The sequence below is a fragment of the Hyaena hyaena genome, unplaced genomic scaffold (assembly GCF_003009895.1).
Source record: "Hyaena hyaena isolate Hyena2069 unplaced genomic scaffold, ASM300989v1 scaffold_170, whole genome shotgun sequence".
NCBI lineage: Eukaryota > Metazoa > Chordata > Mammalia > Carnivora > Hyaenidae > Hyaena > Hyaena hyaena.
In genome coordinates this window covers 1,815,556-1,835,573 of record NW_024080802.1, presented here as the reverse complement: position 1 = coordinate 1,835,573, position 20,018 = coordinate 1,815,556, and the positions used below count along the sequence as shown (strand labels likewise).

General features: G+C 41.9%; 1 protein-coding gene across 3 annotated transcripts in view; it reads right to left on the bottom strand.

The window, feature by feature from the left end:
• The window catches only part of POC1B (POC1 centriolar protein B), a 95,482-nt gene that overhangs the window by 57,581 nt on the left and 17,883 nt on the right, over positions 1 to 20,018 (bottom strand). For all 3 annotated transcript variants that reach the window (XM_039240227.1, XM_039240228.1, XM_039240229.1), the window contains 2 exons: positions 13,948 to 14,119; positions 9,153 to 9,332 (listed from right to left, as the gene is read on the bottom strand). In XM_039240227.1, coding sequence (XP_039096158.1) covers positions 9,153 to 9,332; positions 13,948 to 14,119 — 352 coding nt within the window. The remainder of the gene's footprint in view (positions 1 to 9,152; positions 9,333 to 13,947; positions 14,120 to 20,018) is intronic.

The following is a 20,018-nucleotide window of genomic DNA, read 5'->3' as shown; positions in this document are numbered from 1 at the left end:
TAGTTTGCAGATTGATTTCTAAAAAAGACTATTAATTTATATTTTAAAACCAGGAATATATTTTCCAACAGATAGCATACCTTGAAAATATTCCTGTGAATTAAAATGTATGATCATAAACAACACTACTCCGAAGAACATAGCTAGCTAGCTATTCATCACGTCTTACATGAATAGGCACCATCTCTATGCCACAGAGAGTAGGTCTAGGCTCTAAGAACAAATTTATGGTAAGCACTAAGCACAGAAAGACACAGAAGTTTAATTACTTAAGTCCATGGTATACATTTAAAACTCAAATACTAAAAGGAAAAACAATTGCTCTGCTGACCCTCTACAGTCATTTAAATATACTGCTCATATATTAGGAGGAAGAGCAATATCACTTGAACATTTTTAATGTTTAGTTAATTCATCTACAAATTTGGTAAATGTATGGTATGAAATAAAAATCCCACTTATATTCTTCCAAATAGAAATCCAATTATTTTACCTTTATATTAAACAGTTCATCCAGTTCCCCACTGATTAGAAATGTTATCTATCATAAAACATACACAGGTATGCTTCGAGTCTTTCTATGACTTATTTTCCTAATACTATACAGTTATCACCATATTTTAATTTCTATAATTTTATTTTACTTTTTAAGTTTATTTACTTATTTTGAGAGAGAGACAGAGAGACAGAGAGAGAACGCATGCATATGCACAAGAGGGGGAAGGGCGGAGAAGGAGAGACAGAATCCCAAGCAGCCTCCACACTGCCAAAACAGAGCCCAATGTGGGGCTCAAACTCACAAACCAGGAGATCATGACTTGAGATCGCAAACCAGGAGATCAAGAGTCAGAGGCCCAACCGACTGAGCCACCCAGCCACCCCTAATTTCTATAATTACATACTATGTTCTGACAGCTCGCTAGACAAGTTTATTCTTATTCTTTTTCTTGTCATTTCTTTTCTTGGCTATTCTTGCATGTTTAACTCATCCATATGAATTTTGAAATTGGCTTGGTAGGCTCCTTTGACAGAACTTGTACACAGAGGGAGTAACAGTTATCAGACTAATTCTCCTACTAAAAACAATCATACAACTGGGCAAAATATATGAAGCAACTGCTTTTAGGTTCCAGAGAAGAGACAGCACCCAGTTGTGAATCTTTAGAGGTAGATAACATATATGAGGTGAACACCAAAATCTGTCCCAGACTTCTACCTGGGAACATTTTCCAAACCATGGCACAAAGACATAGAGCCTAAGGAGACAGCAGCAGTCCAACCGGGCAGAGGAAACAAATATCAGAATGCAGAACTGGGCTAAAGGGCTGGAAGTTGTAAGACAGGTGTGAAAGAGGAGCTATGAAGAGCAGAAACTCAAAAAACTCTGCCCCCAAGGCCCCTTGAGTCTGGCCAAAAACAAAGCTGCTTACACTCTGGACTACAATGCTTGGCAGAGAACAACCACTGGAGACTATGAGCTGACCAAAGATGTGAGGTTACATAGTATGGAGAGATGTTCATGTTCTGGGCAGATTTTGCTGAATGCTCTAGGCATTTGGTGGAGTCCTCAGAAGGGCCACTACTACTATAGCCCAAGTGTCAAGGCTACTCTAGATCCACACTGAAACAGTCTAAATCCAAGCGTCAAGAGAATCTAGGTGAGCCACCAAAGAGTTAACTGCTTACCAGAACAAAACTCAACACTTTTTAGAGATGATAGAGTAACCCATGTTCTCACTTAGCAATGCTTGGGCACACAATTAAAAAAAAAATCACAAGACATACAAAGAAGCAGAGAATCTTGACCCAGAAGGGACACAGATGTTAGAATTAGCAGACAAGAACTTTAAGCAATTATTATAAATATGTTTAGGATTTAAAGGAAATGATGGGCATAATGAACAAACAAATGAGGGATCTCATCAGGGAAATGCGTAAGCTTACAGTAGATTAGACATTGCTGGGACAGACACACCAGGAAGCTGAAGACAGGCCAACACAAACTATACAGACTCAAACACAAAGAGAAAAAAAAAATGAGAAAATAAGCAAAGCCTCAATAAACTCTGGTATGATAGCAAGATTCAACATCCGTGAATTTGGAATCCCAGAAAAAGATGAGAAAGAAATGAGGGCAGAAAGATACATGAAGAATAAACAAAATTTTCCAAATGTGATAAAAATATCAATCCTTATATCCACATAGTTCCATAAACCATGAGAAAAATATACAAAACCATACCTAAACTCATTATGGTCAGATTGCTTAAAAAAAGGAAAAGAAAAAGAAAAACATAACCTAAAAGCAGCAAAAAAAAAATGCATTATGTTTAGGGGAATAATAATAAAAATGATTGCTGCCTTCACTTAAAAAAAATGCAAAGCATAAGACAATGAAAGGATATCCCTTGAGTCCTAAAAGAAAATTTATACACTAAATTAAAATTCTACATCTCAGCAAAAATGTCCTTTTAAAAGGATAAACAGGGGTGCCTGGGTGGCTCAGTCAGTTGAGCGTCCAACTCTTGATTTCAGCTCAGATCATTATCTCACGTTTGTGAGATTGAGCCCCACGTTAGGCTCTGTACTGGATGTGGAGCCTGCTTAAGACTCTTTCTCTCCTCATCTGTCTGCCCCACTCCCTAACTTGTGCTGTTGCTCTCTCTCAAAGTAAGATAAAACAAAACAAAACAAAACAAAACAGATAAACAGAAGGAGAGAATTCATCACAAGGAGACCCATGCTATAATAAATAGTACCTGAAATTTTTTTAGGTTGAAGGGAAATGATATCGGTTGGAAACTTGGATCTATTTACACAAAAGATTAAAGAGTGCTGCAAAAGGTAAATATGAGGGCAAATATAAAGGCTTTTTTGTTTCTTATTTAAAAGAAATGAAATGTGAGCTCATACCATATACAGGTATCAAATTGTCAAGGGCTGGGAAATAGGAGATAAAGTTTTGTAAGTTCTGACATTAGAACTTTTTTAAGTTCTAGTATTACATATAAAACTGCATAAATTAATTTAAAAGTAGACTGTGACATATTAAGGATGTAGAATGTAACCTGTAGAGGTTACCACTAAACAAAAACCCAAGACAAAGAGTAAAGCTAAAAAGCCCAAAGAGGAGATAAAATGGGATACTAAGAAATAACCAATCCAAAAGAAAGGGAGGAAGAAATAAATAAATGGGACAAATAGAAAACACAGAGTAAGATGGCCAGAGAGGCCTCTGCAGAGTTTCACATGAAAACAGTAAGAAAACAACTGATAAAAACAAAACAAAAAAACAAAAAATACAACCACAAGGCACAAGCGAGATAAAGGCATTCCATTAAAACCAGGGGCGCTCAGTACAAAATTATCAATCTGAACAGGGATCAGCCAAAATGGAAAACCAGTGAAGCCCCATAAACATTCTCCATCATAACATGCATGTACAGTCCTCATGTATTTGATATTAAAAATCCACAGAAATGACTCTTCCTTGAAGAAGCCCACGGAAAATTCCTACCAAAGCTACCTTCACACCCCTCACTGATTCATTCAATCCACATTTTTGCACAACTCCTCTGAGCCTTCCCTACCGCACTGTGACACTGCAGTGCTTCTCACACTGTGTGTGCCTCTCCCCTCATACCCGCGTCACTAGCTCCCTCCCTTCAGTCACCTGAGCAGAGACGTCTTCCCTGAGCCACGTGTAAAGGAGCACCTGCCAACCCCATCACTCTCTACCTTGTTACTCGACAGGGTTTTCCTGCAGAGCACAAGTCACTAACATATATATATATATATATTTATATATTGTCTATCTCCCTTTAGTAGAAGGAACTCCACAAGACCGGGAAGTGTGTTTTGCTTCCTACGGTATCTACAGAATTTAGAACCGTGCCTGTCAAGAGAATACAGTCTGAATAAAATACTTACAATTCAAAGTCTAATAGGGAAGAGCGGCCTAAGCAGACAAGACCTCATAAACAGGACAATGCAGTGGCATAGAGGACTTGTAATTAGCGGGGCCTGGGAGAATCATAAACATTTCCTAGAAGGAGAGCTGCAGAGCAGGATGGGGAAGGAGAGTGGATTCAGGGCGATTCCAGGCATGGTGGCAGCAGGTGGAAAAGGCATAGAGCACAGCAGAGTGTCACACACAGGAGCTCTGCATGGCGCAAGAAGGGGATGGGGAAGGGGATGAAAGACAGGTTGTGACAGAAAGGCAGAGCAGACAAGCCAGGGCAAGGAGTCACCAGTAGTTTTAACCTGAGGAACAGTACAACCAGGTTGCATTTCCCAAAGGATTCTTCAGAGGCGGCAGGGGGGTGGGAGTGGGAGGGGGAGTGGGAGGAGAACGAAGACAAATCTGTCGTCAGGAAGAATATTTAGGAGGTTATTGCAAAAGTCTCTACAAGAGCCCCTGATGCTTAAAGTTAGACTGGCACTGGGGGTGAAGATAAAACAGTGTCTTGAGTGCACATCAGTGGATGCGAGAAGAACTCCACCACCTTCCCAAAACTCTGCTCCACTAACAAGACTTACAGAAAGTGCCTCTTTAAAAAAAAAAAAGTGAGAGAATTTTAAGGCTCATTTCTGTCACACATACATACACACACACACAAACGCATGTTAATAAAACCAGGTACGAGCACACCATGTGATTACATAGCAATTCTTTCTTTCTCCAGCTCACAGCTCTGCTGTCCCCTGAATCAGCATCACTCTCCAGTCAGCTCTTTGCCAGCAGTGTCCCTCAGCGGCCACAGGCTTCAATAAGCCTAAGTGGTGCCTGGTTGGCTCAGTCAGAAGAATATAAGACTCTTGAGCTCTGTGTCATGAGTTTGAACCCCACAGAGGGTACAGAGATTATTAAAATAAATAAATAAACTTAAAAAAAAAAAGGAAAAAAGAAATAAGCCTAAGGCAGCAATCCCAGGGGAAAGGCCTGCTGTTCTAACAAGACTCACTAGGTAGGAGGAGATGCCCTGTTGCGGATGGCAAGCCTGAGCTGAACGCCTCTGTCGGGACTGGAGATCAGGCCACGCCAGCATCTATACAACATACAGAGGGACTGGAGGGAAGGGCTGGCTCCTCAAGAAAGCTTGGGCCCCGTCACCAGAAAACAGAACAGAGCTAGGCAGACAGAAGTGCAGGCTTCCACCACTGCCTTCTTCTCTCTAACTGATGAGGGAAAACCAAATGTTGGGCTCGTCCCCAGTTTCTAAGTTTCTCCCCACCTGGTGGCGCTCAGCCGGAGGAATGGCAGGCTTACGGCATCACACAGTCCTGAACACTGTATGGCCCATCCTCACAACAGTCCGTTTGAGAAGCCTCATTACCCTCATCTCCCGCTGAGGCTGAGAGCTCTGGACTAACTCACCCAAGGGTAACGATGTGGCACAGGCAGGCATATGAATCTTGACCTATCTCATGCCAACCGTCTACAGCAGTCATACTGCGGGTTGTTAAGCCCAGTTTGTATAGAGCTCAGGGACGATCATGCTTCTTCCCAATCCCAAGCCCTCCAGTGTCTCCGTGTCACCTGGAGGATGAACTCCAAAGTCTTTTCCAAACACCCATGGCCCTGAGCCTTCCCCACCTTCCACCTCCCTCGCCCCACTGTACTTCCTGTGCCAGGCAAGAGCTGAATAATTAGCATTCCCAGAGCACAAAACGTTTTCCCAGGCACTCCTGCCGGTTCCCTCTGTGAATGGCTGGCCACCTCTCCCCATCTGGCGAGGCGGCTGCAAGCCTCTTCTTTCCCCGCCAGTCCCGCGGTGCTGGGCCTGCAATGTCCTCCTCGGCGCTTCCTCACGCAAGTCCAGTTCCACGCCCTACTGCGCTTACCGCCTTGTGTGCCGTCTTCCCATGAGCGACATCATTTTATACTTATCTTGTATCTGTTTTGTTTCCATTGAACTATAAAACAGAAAAGACCCTTGAGGCTAAGACTACCGTTTCCATCTCTACCTACTTGATATGCAGCACAGATATGCGGTCAAAGCAGGAACAAAACAAACAAACAAACAAAATAGAATAAAAACTTGGGAAGGACTGACCAAAAAAAGGGAATATTTTAAAGACCAAAATTTTATATTATTGGTGACCTTTTCAACCTTTCATACATTCTTTTGTCTTCTATTAGCAATACCTTCTTTTGTATATTTAAAAAATATTTATTTATTCTTGGGAGAGCACAAGCAGGGGAGCGGTACAGAGAGAGGGACAGAAGATCTGAAGCAGACTTGAACTTATATCTGATGGCAGTGAGCTTGACGTGGGTCTCGAACTCACAAACTGCAAGATCATGACCTGAGCTAAAGTCAGACGCTCAAACAACTGAGCCCCCCACGTGCTCCTTCTTTTGCATTTATATTATACATAGATGCTACAGTATAAGGACAAGGAATAAAATATCTCCTAGAATCTTCTACAGGAAAAAAATTTTTCTTATCTGAACAACTTGTTAGAATTCCCTCTTGTTAAAACATGAAGACATGTCAGCCACCATCATACCATTAATCCACTGGCTGCAGGAAACTCAGGCTAAACCAGCCAAATTTGCACTAACCAAGGTGATGTGGTTCTACATAGAAGTGTCTCTTCATTCCCTCTAAATTGTATGACATTTATTATCAAGCACCTTAAATTATTTTAGGAAGAAAATAGACACATATGACACACCGGATAAATCCTGGCTATCATTCAATGGTTTTGCTTATGATGAGCTACCTGATGAAGGTAACAAAAACCAGTGTCTTTACCAAACATCTCCAGAGTCAGTCCTAGTGGAGGCTAAATAATGACTCCCAGTACCTTGCCAAGCTTTTGTGCCCTGTCTGTTCTTGGGGCCCAGTCCACTAGATGATAGATTTCTGTGTGCAACATCATTTAATAAATAAATGCAAGTGATTTGACCAGCCTCTTGGTACCCTCACATATGTCACCTCCTAGGTGGGAAAAATTACCAACTCAAGTTTAACAATATCTTTAAAGATGAAACAAGATTGATATGTCCAATGAGGATGAGGATGATGATTCAGATTTGTCTAGTGATTACTCTGTGGAAGGCATGATTCTAAATGCTTTATGTATATTTACTCATTTAAATACCATGACAATCCATGTGGTAGGTTACTATCATCATCAGCCTAACTTTACAGGTAAGAAAACTAAGGCACTGAGAAGGTAGGTAATTTTCCCAAAGGTCACATAGCTGGTAAGCACTGGGGCTGGAGTTTTAACCTATATATTTAGGTCCTTGGTCCATGTTCTTGACCACATAGCTATGTGCAATATATGGAAATAATGCTTTCTGTATTTCTTTTGGTCAGAGCCAAAAGTAGCTGACACCTTTAGAAGAAAAAAGCTATTGGCTAAAAACTGAACCTTTTTTCTTCTTCTTAGCCTCACTGCCATAGATTATAATCAACGTCTGAACAGTAATGTCCCGCTGAGAGCATGGGATGTACGGCAAGACACACAGAGCTAAGCTCCCACTCCCATTGCACCACATCTTAGCTGGGGACACCCAGCACGTTGTTTCATACAGTGTGCACACGGTGGGCTGGCCGCAGCCTGCACAAATTTTCCCCAGCGACCACATCTGCCCCAGCCCCTTTCTTTTAAGAGCTGTCCTCTCTGTCCGCCACCAGAACACATGGGTGGTATGCCGTCTCATCCCTCAGGCTGGGGTGACCAGTCTGTCGGGCGCCTGGCTGACCTGTGACAACCACAGTATCTCGCTCCCTGGTGAAGGGATGGGCACGGGATCCAAGAGTTGTCCACAGCTCTTTTCTAACTGGACATAGGAGCTTTTCCTGTCCAGTCACAAAGCTGTGAGGACTTGGGCCTAGAGCTGGCAGTGACCTCACCCCCAGGGCATTTGAGAGTAGAGCCGGCATGTAGACAGGCCTCCAGAGAGACTGAGGGCATTGCAGCCCCTGGTTCTCCACTCCAAGGTCACCAAACATCAGCCAGTTAACCACCTTGAGAGGAGAGAAATAATTTCTTTGGGCTTCTATCACTTTCAAACAGACAAGTTCTAACTTTAACTCTGAAACTCACTTCCTTCATCTGTAAAACTAGGAAAATAAAACCACAGCCCTAAAAAATTTTTTTAAACAATAATAATTAAAAAAAAATGCAATAGCCCTACTCTCCCAGGGCAGTTCTGATAGGGAATCATTTTAAATACTTTAGCGGTGTCTCTTGGGAATAGAAAGGGCTCCAAGGCTGCTAGTTGACATTATCACACAATACCATTTGTCCCAACAATGCTGCCAGATTGTGGAGCCATTCTTAGTTCTTCTCTTTTCCTGTCACATTGGGTGTTGCAAGTATGTTAGTTGTACCTTCAAACTACATGTGGAATCCAACTTCTTCTCGAAATCTCCACTGCCACCACACTGGTCCAAGCCAGATGTGAGCTACTACACGCAGCCTCCTAACCACACCCCCTGCTCCTGCCCTGACTCACTGGGCAGCTTTTCTCCGCGGCAGTCGTAGTCGGTAGTCGGAAGGCAGCTCTGCTCACCGCTATACCACGAGCGCTGCTCTGGTAGTCGGAACGACCCCATTAAAATGTTAGTCAGAGAGATGCATGTGCTCCAGGGCCATCTCCTCTCTCGGAACACAGCTCAGCTGTTCCCCACACTCTGTTCCACACCAGGCTTCTTGCTGGTCCTCAAATAGTCATCAGCTCCCACCCCAGGGCTTCCATACCGGTTTCCTCTATCTGAGACAGTCCTCTCCCAAACATACGCAAGCCTCGCCCCCTGCCCTCTGTTAGATCTCTGCTTAAAGGCCACCCTGTCTTTGTGAGGCAGTTGCTGTTTACAACTGCAGCCCCTTCCAATCCAGCTGTTTTTCTCCGCAGCACTTACCACCATCTGACCTACCGTCTCACTTTCCTACCTGTCTATTGTCTATCTCTCCTTTCTAGAATGGAAGCTCATGACAGCAGGGGGGGTTAACTGTTTTGCTTACTATTGTTCCCAGCACATGGCAGGCTCATGACAAATATTTGCTGAATGAAGGAATGAATGAATTTGCCCTTGATCCCCTTTTCTGGGAGTTGGGGAGGGGGTGGTGGTAAACACAGACTACAGCGGGAAAAAAAATACGGAAATCTCATTAGGAAACTTCACACTTACTTGGCACAGCGTACCCAGTGTGTATGTCGGTACAAGGAATATGAGAAACGCTGGCGGAACATGTTCCATACTTTGATAGATTTGTCTTCAGAAGCGGTAGCTAGAAACTGGCCATCGGCTGAAAAGTCTACACTTCGAACTGGAGCCGTGTGAGCTTTAAATTCAGAGGATTTTCCTCTCCTGGAAATAAACAGTTTATAAAACTTAATGTAAGTATAATCAATATCTAATCAGTATACAGTCTTTGAACATATAAAACTATTTAACTCCTGTAAAAAACTGACAGAAGTATGAAAAGTTTCTTCATCAACACTAAGAAAGCTAGTTTTAGTCATTACAGTCACCACTGATATTTAACAAGAAAAGACCCTCATGATCCCACCCAGAAATGCACCTGCTGTTTTTGTTTTAATTAGAAGATAGAGAAACAATATTTTGGACCAATCTCTACCATGAATTTTAAGTTCCAGTTGTTCCTCTAGAAATAGCAATAAATAGTTTAAGGAAACTGCAATCTAGAAAAGCTAAGATCGATTAAGTAAACAGCTCTAAGGAAGTGCTTTCAAACTGGGGTCACGTGGAAGTTGTGTGGACCGGCAGTGTGCGCTGGGAAGGAAGAGACGCCCCTTATACCACTTCTCCCTTTGCAGAATGTCTCTAGGTAATCTGTCTCTGACTCACTGGTGTTTCCACCTACCAGCAATAAGAACTCAGAGCCCTGGGGCGTATGTAAGGCCTTGCTCACCCAGGGCCCAGTCTTAGCCTCACAAGCAAAGGACAAATGGCAACAACTGTATTCCAGTTCTCAACACTCTGAAATTTCAGATGCTACTTTTTTTTTTTTTCTTGGCTAGGATGGGACAAAGAGAATAGGAAAAGGAGAGATGGAGAAAATAATGTGTGGTATTTAAGGAGAAGCACCAGAAAGAAAAAAAGTTAAAATAGTTAGGGGCAGGCTAGCAGATAAGCGCTGGAGTTCACAGGTGGCATTTGGGAAATCCTACTTTGTGTCAGGACTCCAAAGTTCCCCAGATACTTCACTTTATACTACATCCAGACTTAGCATTTTTTTCCATTCAGAAAATCATATTTATACATAACTGTTTGAAAAACATCAGGCAACAGAATTTACAGAGCCTGGAAGTCATACTCAACCACTCCCCATTTTCCTCCCACGTCCAATAGGTTGGCAAAACTGATGTAGGGATAGTGATATTGTTATCACTTCCCAAATATCCTTTTGATACCTCCTCTTCCATCCCAGCTCTGCTTACGGTAAGGCAAACACACCCTACGTATCCTTTACCTAGATTATTGAGAAAGCCTCTTAACTGGTCTCCCTGCTCTAATCTTTTATCCCCTCCAGTCACCTACATACTGTACTTATTATGTCACTAAAAGCATACTTCTAAGCATGTAAAGCTCAGTGTAGACGTGTCACAGGCTGTCCTCCAAGAAAAGGTACGATAACCAAGTTCTTCAAGGCATCCTGCCGTTACACTGACCTTTGGACTCAGAACAGTCGCAGAGCTTCAAACACACCTCTGGCTTTGCATTTCCTGCTTTGTCTCAGCCAGGATTACTCCCCCCACCCTAACCTCCTTGACCAACGCAGGCAGGCTTAATTGCTCCCTATCTGCTACATCTATTTTGCTTATTACATTATACAGTATTTAAAAAAAAATAAACCTGCCTTCTCTTCTATTAAGCTGAGTTTTTTTGAGGACAGGAATGGTGACTTATTCATCCCTATAAGACCAGCACCAAACATTAAAAAAAAGAAAAATTTTTAGGGGCGCCTGGATGGCTTAGTCGGTTAAGCGTCCGACTTTGGCTCGGGTCATGATCTCGCGGTCGGGCCCGACGTCGGGCTCGAACCCACGAACCGCGAGATCATGACCCGAGCCAAAATCGGACGCTTAACTGACTGAGCCACCTAGGTGTCCCCCCAAAAAATTTTTTAAAAAACGGGGGAGGCTGGGTGGCTCAGCTGGTTGCGCATCTGACTTTGGCTCAGGTCATGATCTCACTACTCATGGGTTTGAGACCTGTGCCAGGCTACAGCTTAGAGCCTAGTTCCAGCTTCAGATTCTGTGTCTCCCTCTCTCTCTGCTCCTCTCCTGCTTGTGCTCTCTCTCCCTCTCTCAAAAATAAATAAACATTAAAAAAAATGTTTTTAAAGACCAGCACCTAGCACAATATCAGGCATATAACAAAAGCTTGATACATTTTGTTGAATTCCACTGGGAAGAGTCACTGCTTAGAGTTCTTAGATCCAACCTGGCTTATCCGTCCAGTGGTCTATACCAAGACAAAAGTGACTTGGTAATGAATCTCCATCACCTGATATATATTACTCTGGGAAAAATGAAAATTGATATTTAAAAAATTGGGAAGGAGTATTCAGGGCCTGGTTCAGTGAGGTTTCAAGGGAAAGTTCTATGCGTAACAAGAGGAGAGTTTGGCCCGAATTCAAGAACACGTCCTAGAGAAAACAGCAAGACTGGCATCTTTTGTGACGGGGATGCCAGGAGACAGTCCACAGTCCAGCAGCCTACCTGTCTGCCTTCCTTCTCAGGGGTTTTCCTCTCGGCTACAGCCTGGTCCAACCCCTGGATCCAGTCTCAACAGGAAGGATATAAAAAACCATGAAAGGAGTGCCTGTGTTTGTCATACAGCTGTTTAACTGGTTTGCAGTTCCTCACCTTGCCTTCACATTGGCTCTCTGCCTCCCACAAATTTACCTGCATCTTCTGCCCTAACAAACTCCAGGCCGGAACCGCTTCCTTGCTTGTTCCTGCTATTCCTCCTTAGCCCGCCGGTCACCAGCTGTGCTGTCTCCAAATACAGCTGCCTAGCATCCCTCTTATCCCTGTGCACACACAGGCCCCCCCTCCTCACACACACAATGCCCCTGGAGATGGATTCTACCGCTTTTTCCTCCTTCTGAATCGGGACTAGCTGTGCCTAACTTTGACCAATAACATGAGGCAAAAGTGACCCTGTGGAAGTTTCAGACCCAGCCCTTCAAAGGTCTAGAAGCTTCCATTTTTACTGTCCTACAATCCAGCTGGCACATGGTCAGAAGTCCTTATTCTGCTGGAGAGAGGCCATCTGGAAGGCCAGGGTGCCCCAGCCAATAACCAGCACCAGGCCCCAAGCGCATGGGTGAGTGCTCAACCTGCCGGCTTCATAAGCTGTGTTAACAGCCAACATCAAATGGGACACAAGAATCACCCAGAAGACCCACAAAATTATGAGAAATGACTAGTTGTTGTATTAAGCTAAGTTTTGAGGACTGTTAAACTGTAATAACTGATGTGCCAGTTTCTAGCCCACTGCCATAATCCATGACTGCCCTGGCCCCATATGACAGGGTTTAGAAAGAGGAACCAGAGACATCTACACAAGCCTAACTGTTGCACTTAGATCAGCCAGTACAAATTAATGACTCAGTGTGTTTTTAGCTCATCTACCTTTGTACAGTTTATTCACTGAGAGTTCCTAGAATTAGTACGGGGAGCCTGAAGTTGTGTTCTGCTGAAGACAGCAAAACCACTAGCCCTAAATCCCCAAAGTTGAGGATTTTAGAAAACGCTTTCCCTTTTGGACCCCAAACCAGTCTCTCTCTCTCCCAGTTCCCCTCTACACTGTCACCCATAGTGTCATCATATGTCTCTTCTCTTCAGTCGTTTTTGCCACCATTAGGGTAATGTTCAGATTCCTCAGCATGGAGATTCCCTTGGGTGGTGGCAAAAAAAAAGAAGTGCCCGCTGCCACGAAAATGCCCTGTGAACTTCCACTTGGGAGTGCCTGAGCCTGTTCAGTCACATAGCACAAATCAACTCCTGCCACAAGAGAGCCAAGGAAAATGCCCAAATGCTTATTCCCTGAGGTATTTACCAGGGGAAATGATATAATGTGTGGGATTTGTTCTAAAACTACTCGAGCTAAAAACAAAACAAAAAAAAAAAAAAAAAAAAGGGAGGGGGGATTGGTGAAACAACTGATAACTGTTGATCCTGATAACTTTTGGATCTAGTTGATGAGTAGGGGGGAAGGAAATGTTGTGCTATTTCTTTCTATTTTCATATGTGTTTGAAAACATATAATTAAAAGTTCAAAAAAAAAGTTCAAAAGCTTTTTAAAATATCATGGCTCCATAATTGCTTAAAATAGCTAAGCTATCTGCTAGGATTTAAAAAGCCTCGTATAGAGGCATTTGTCATAATGATTTATCAAATGCAATGATTTAAACATTTGTCAGAAACTTTCTTTAGCAAGAAAACTCCGGAGCCCAATAATGAATTATATGCATCCAAGAACAGTTCAGGCACAGAGATTACTAGAGATCCAAAGACCCACAGAAGATCCACAAATTGGCACTAGTCGATTAATAAACTATAAAATTTCAGTTATATACGTCAATGTGTATCTCTCCAGGGAAACAATGTGAAGTTTACATCAGATTTATAAAGGGATTGATAACCATCACCCTGCCACAAAAGAAAAAATGAAAAGAAAAAAGAAAAAAAACAAACCTGAAGCATATTTCCATGGTTAGAAATAGGTTTCAAATAGAAGAGATAATATAAAGGTAAAGATGAGGGGAAAATGGTATGAAATAGTTTGCTAACTTTAGATAAGGGCAATACATCTCGCGTGCAACTCAGACTACTCAGTGCAGGTAACCGGGGGTTCAGGCATTCTCAAGAAGTGAAGAAGGAACAGCCAGGCTCCTTTCTTTCACATTCCTAAATCCAGAGCATATCAAGTGTTACTGTGTTTCTCTTACTTATCAGGAATCCAGAGTCTAACGGTTCTGTCTCGAGAAGCGGATGCCAGTAAGTTTCCAAGTGGGGAAAACTGCACGCTGGTTACCACATCCTTGTGACCCACATATCTGAAAGCTCTAGCTTGCGGCTTGCAATTCCATAGCATGAGGAACGTATCCCAAGAAGCAGTAGCTATCAAGAAAAAGAACAAACCACTGATTGTTAAAATGCAAATATAGGAATGTCTCATTACAATGGGCAGCGTATCAAGTAACAAGATGTCCAGGTAACAGAGGGGCTGGAGGTTTCTAAGCCCAAGCAGGTTATGGAAAAAATATTTTTAAAAGCAACTCAAAGCTACATCACTAATGTGCAAGCCTGGCCGTGTTCTATACAACCACAAGTCAGGATTACTGGCCTCTGCATCTGGTTGGAGCTCAATGACAGTTTACTAGAAGACAGCAGCATAACACAGGCCCTGAGGACCAGGAGTAGCTCTGTCTCTAACTCTCAGGATGACTGGGAAAGTTACTTCAGGTCTAAGTCATGAAGACTGAGTGCTTTTCCTGAGACAGCTGGGAATGATGATTATTTAAAATTGTTTATGTGAAGATAATTTTACAGTTAAGAGAAAACATAAGAATAGTATAAAGAACATTAATATACCCTTTGCCAGCTTTTTTGTTTGTTTGTTTGAGAGAGAGAGAGAGAGAGAGAGAGCGCACGCACGCAGTGGGGAGGGGCAGAGAGAGAAAGACGGAATCTAAAGCAGTCTCCATGCTTAACAGGAGCCTGAGGCAGGGCTCAATCCCACAATCCTGGGATCATGACTTGAGCCGAAATCAAAAGTAGGACGCTCATCTGACTGAGCCACCCAGCACCCCTATCCTTTTCCAGATCCACCTGTTGTTAATATGTTGCCCCATATGGTTTATAATTTACTCTTAGCTCACTTGTATTCATTCTGTACATGTGAGCTAGCTTGCATGCTCACTTTCTCTCTCTCTATCCCTCTCTCTCACACACACACACACACAGTTTCCCCCTCCCCACCCCCCACTCCCGAAACCATACTTCCAAATCATGGTACCTTTATTCGTAAATACTTCATTGTGTTTTTCTAAGAATAAGGGTAGTCTCTTACATACCCGTAATATCAACTACAGTAAATTTATTACTGACAATACTTTAATCTACCAACTATTTTCCAATTTTGTTAAGTGACCCAGTAGCGTCTTATGGCTGAAAACGTGATCTTGAAAATCTCTTTCTGCTCTGACCTTCTACAATTAATAAAAGAATAGTGTATGTCAGACATTAGTTTAAGACCTTAAGGAAATAAAGACAAATGCAATTAATGGTGGAAATAAATGCCTTGGACAGAGAATGAACAAATTAACAAATGAAAGAAAGATCTAATTCTTGTCCCCAAACCAAATTTTATACATGCATGTAGCCCCCAAATTACCTCAATAATAGGAACCAGGTCAATGAGAATCACTAAATCTAGATTGCAGAATCTTAGGAAAAAAACGCAACTTTATAAACTTGAAATAGAATTAGCATTACTGTTAGAAGAAAATAAAAAGACACTGAAAACCTTTCTACTACCTTAGTCATAGATAAAACTCATTTAGACTTAGCTATGTGTTGTTTCCAGGTAAAACAGTTAAAGTGAGTTTTAAAGTTTCAAGTTATAAGGGCACCTGGGTGGCTCAGTTGGTTAAGCGTCCAACTTCGGCTCAGGTCATGATCTCGTGGTTCATGGGTTTGAGTCCCATGTCGGTCTCTGTGCTGACAGCTAGTTCAGAGCCCGGAACCTGTTTCGGATTCTTTGTTTCCCTCTCTCTCTGACCCTCCCCTGCTCACACTGCCTCTCTCTCTCTCTCTCAGAAATAAATAAAACATTAAAAGAAAAAATAAAATAAAGTTTCAAGCTATATGCTGTATACTACCCCTTTCAAAAAAAAATACAAAAAGTTGATGCTCCGCCACAGTTCATAAAATTACTAAATATTTGTATCAGAGTCTATATTATCTGGAGCTAAGGTAGACAAAATAGGGAAAACAATGAATTATCATAAGATTTACACTATTCAAGTTCTGAAGTATTATGCTGCAAGTAAGATCTACAGAAAGAAGACACGATACCTTACCTCAAGGAATCACAACATCATAGGGGAGACAGTTCATTAATAATATCATATGTGTTCAGAGGACTTTTAGAAATTATTCGTTCATTTTCCATACCTCCCACTCCCTTTCACCTACTGTGCCCATCCCCCTAGCCTCCCCTCTGGCAAGCACAACATGTTCTCTGTATTTATGGGTTTGTTTCTGCTTTTTTTGTTTGTGTTCGTTCATTTGTTTTGTTTTTTTTAGATTCCACATACAAATGAAATCATATGGTATTTATCTTTCTCTGACTTATTTTACTTAGCAGAATACCTTTGAGGTCTACCTATGTTGCCACAATTCATTCTTTTTTATGGCTAATATTCCTCCGTGTGTGGGGGTGGGGGTGTGTGTGTACACACCACATCTTCTTTATCTACTCATCTACTGATGGACACTTGGGTTGCTTCCATATTTTGGCTACTGTAAAAAACGCAACCATAAACAGAGGGGTGTATATATCATTTTAAATTAGTGTTTTATTTTCTTCGGGTAAATACCTACTGGTGGAATTACTGGATCATAAAATTCTATTTTCATATTTTGAGGAATCTCCATTCTGTTTTTTAGAGTAGCTGCACCAATTTACGATCCCACCAACAGTATATAAGGGCTCTTCTTTCTTCACGTCCCTGACAACACTTATTTCTTGTCTCTTTGATTCTAGCCATTATAACAGGTATAAAGTGATATCTCATTGTGGTTTTGATTTATATTTCCCTCACAATTAGTGGTGTTGAGCATCTTTATATATTTCTCTTGGCCATCTTTATGTCTTCTTTAGAAATATGTCTATTCAGGTCCTCTGTCCATCTTTAAATCAGATGATTTGTTTTTTGGATGTTGAGTTGTAAGTTCTTTATATATTCTGAATATTAATCCCTTATTGGATTCAACATTTGCAAATATCTTCTCCCATTCACTAGGTTGCCTTTTTGTTTTGTTGGTGGTATCTTTCACTGTGCAAGAGCTTTTTTTTTTTTTCTGGTATAGTCCCAGTAGTTTATCTTTGCTTTCATTTCAATTGCCTGACAATACATATCTAGAAAAATGTTTCTATGACTGATGTCAAAGAAATAAATTACTGCCTATCTTTCTCTTAGGAGTTTTATGGTTTCAGATTTCACATTTAGGTCTTTTAACCCATTTTTTTAATTGAAATTGAATTTTTGTTCCAAATGACTGTAATAGCTGAAAAGACAACAGACAAAACTGAAAACGACTTGTTTAACTGGAAATGAGAGGTAGTTGATTTGCAGGAGAGCAAACAGTGCAGTGAGAACGGTGCAGTGAGAGCTTGGCACTGTGGTAACAGTAATAATTAAGAAAGCGCAAAAATAACCAGTGTCCTTTTGATACACAATCTGGATGTGCAGTGTGCACAGCAAACAACATGAAAGGAAAGTAAAAAAACAAAAAAACAAAAAATGGGGAGGGGGCGGGGGGACAAACCCACAAAACCCCAAACCTCAGAAATTAACATTAATTTAAGAACACAATAGTGAAGGTTTTTTGTAGCAAAATTCTCACAATTCTTTTTTTTTTTCTTCAAAATTTATTTCTAAGAGAGAGAGACAGCGTGAGCAGGGGAGGGTCAGAGAGAGAGGGAGACACAGAATCTGAAGCAGGCTCCAGGCTCTGAGCTAACTGTCAGCACAGAGCCCGACACGGGGCTCAAACCCACGAACCGTGAGATCATGACCTAAGCGAAAGTCAGATGCTCAACCGACTGAGCCACCCAGGCGAACCAAAATTCTCACAGTTCTTAAAATGGGAGTCTTCAAAGGTACTTATTCAAATTGAAAAGCTGAAAACAATGAATGAAGAACAGTTACACAGGCTTGGAAGAGCTGCTACCTGTCACAAAGATAAAGATGACACTTGGTCCTACTTCCAGACAGTGATATCTGATGAGCCTGGGGAACCTGAACAGAACGGAAAGGCTGCCTGGCGGGCGCTGACAACGCTGACTGCGAAACCGTTCACTGACAGTATCACAGACATTCACAGGATGTTTATATGCTCTTCATCCTTAGCACTGTATGGAGCAGTCAGTGAGCCTTCCTGAGGAAAGGGCATTTGAGCGGAGACCTGAGTGCAGTGAGGAGTGATTCAGGCTGACATGTGCAGGAAGAACACACTCTGGGCAGAAGGGACCCCACGCATGACTGCCTGAGACAATAACGTAGTTAAAAGACTGACGAACAGCAAGGAGACCAGCATGTCCACGGCAGAGCGCCAAAAATGAGAACGGCCGGGCGAAAGCTGAGAAGAACGCTGATGCCGGGCAAAGAGCCGCGGTAAGACGTGTATGGATTTTATGCTAAGTGCAGTGGGAAACCTTTGAAGGATTGGGGGCGGAGGGGTAGAGAAGATCTTTTGATCCGAGTTATGAAAATCACCATCCTGACAGTAAGAAAAGGATGGCCTTATAAAAAATGATGTTGGGTCAACTGGATATTCATAAGGGAAAACGATGTACCTTGACTTTTACATTTTATAGTATAGACAAAAATAATTCTATATAGACTGCAGGTCTATCTGAATGTGATAGGTCAAACAACACACTTTTAGACTAGAACATAGGAAGATACCTTCATGGCCACTGGGGTAGGCAATAAACAGAACATGAAAATTATTAAATTGCTAAAATTGCTAAAGGAAAAACAATATGTACTATACTAAAATTAAGAAACTGTTCACTGAAAGATATTACCAAGTGAGTGAAAAGGCAAGCCACGGAGTGAAAGAATATATTTGCAGTACATACATCCCACATTTAACAAAGAATCTGTAAAGAACCCTACAAATGAATAAGACAGGAAAATAGGTAAAAGGCTTAAATAGGCACTTTATAAAGGAACAGGCCAAATACCTAATAAACATGAAAAGGCTGTCAATTTAGTCACAAGGAAAATGCAAATTAAAACCACAATGAGATACACTGCATACTCCTCAGAATGACCACAACAAAAAAGATAGGTCCTACCACAGCTTGATGAGAATGTGGAACGACTGGAACTCTTCTAACGCTGGTGGTTATAACCATTTGGGAAAACTGCTTTGAAGTACCCACTGGGGCTGAATATACACTTACCTTTCGATTCAGCAATTCCACTCCCAGGTATATCCCTAACAGAAATTCTTATCGTATGTTTAGCAAAAGATATATAATGTTTGTGGCAATATGATCCAAAATAGACCAACACTAGATACATAACTATCCATCAAAGATGGATGTATTGGGGCGCCTGGGTGGCTCAGTTGGTTAAGGGTCTGACTTCGGCTCAGGTCATGACCTCACAGTTCGTGGGTTTGAGCCCCACATCGGGTTCTGTGCTGACAGCTCAGAGCCTGGAGTATGTTTTGGATTCTGTGTCTCCCTCTCTCTCTGACCCTCCGCCACTTGTGCTCGGTCTCAAAAATAAAAACTATAAAAAAAAAAATTTTTTTTAAAAGATGGATATATCAGTGGTGGTATATCCACATTGTGTAACTGCTGTGTAATTAGATTTCATTTATAGCAAGTTCAAGAAGTAGTAAATCTCATCAACGGAGTTACAAATCAGTACACAGACTACTGGGGGGGTCAAGGGAGGAGAACAATAGCACAAGGAGGGGACGACTCTTGGGGGCACCAGTAACGTTTCCTGCCCTGGGTGATTGTTACATGGGCATGTCACAGTGTGAAAGTGTATCAACTTGTCCAATTTGGGTACATATCTTAGACCTCGATAGAACATTTAGAAAAAAATTAGAAAATATCACCCTGATCGTTCTGTGCAGAAAGAATACGTAGGGTCAAGGGGGGGGGGGGGGGGGGGGGGGGGGGGCGCGCAGGATTGAAGAAGGAAATCAATTAGGAAGGCTACAGCAATAATCCAGTCAGGAGAAGGTGGTGGTTTGGACTAAGCTG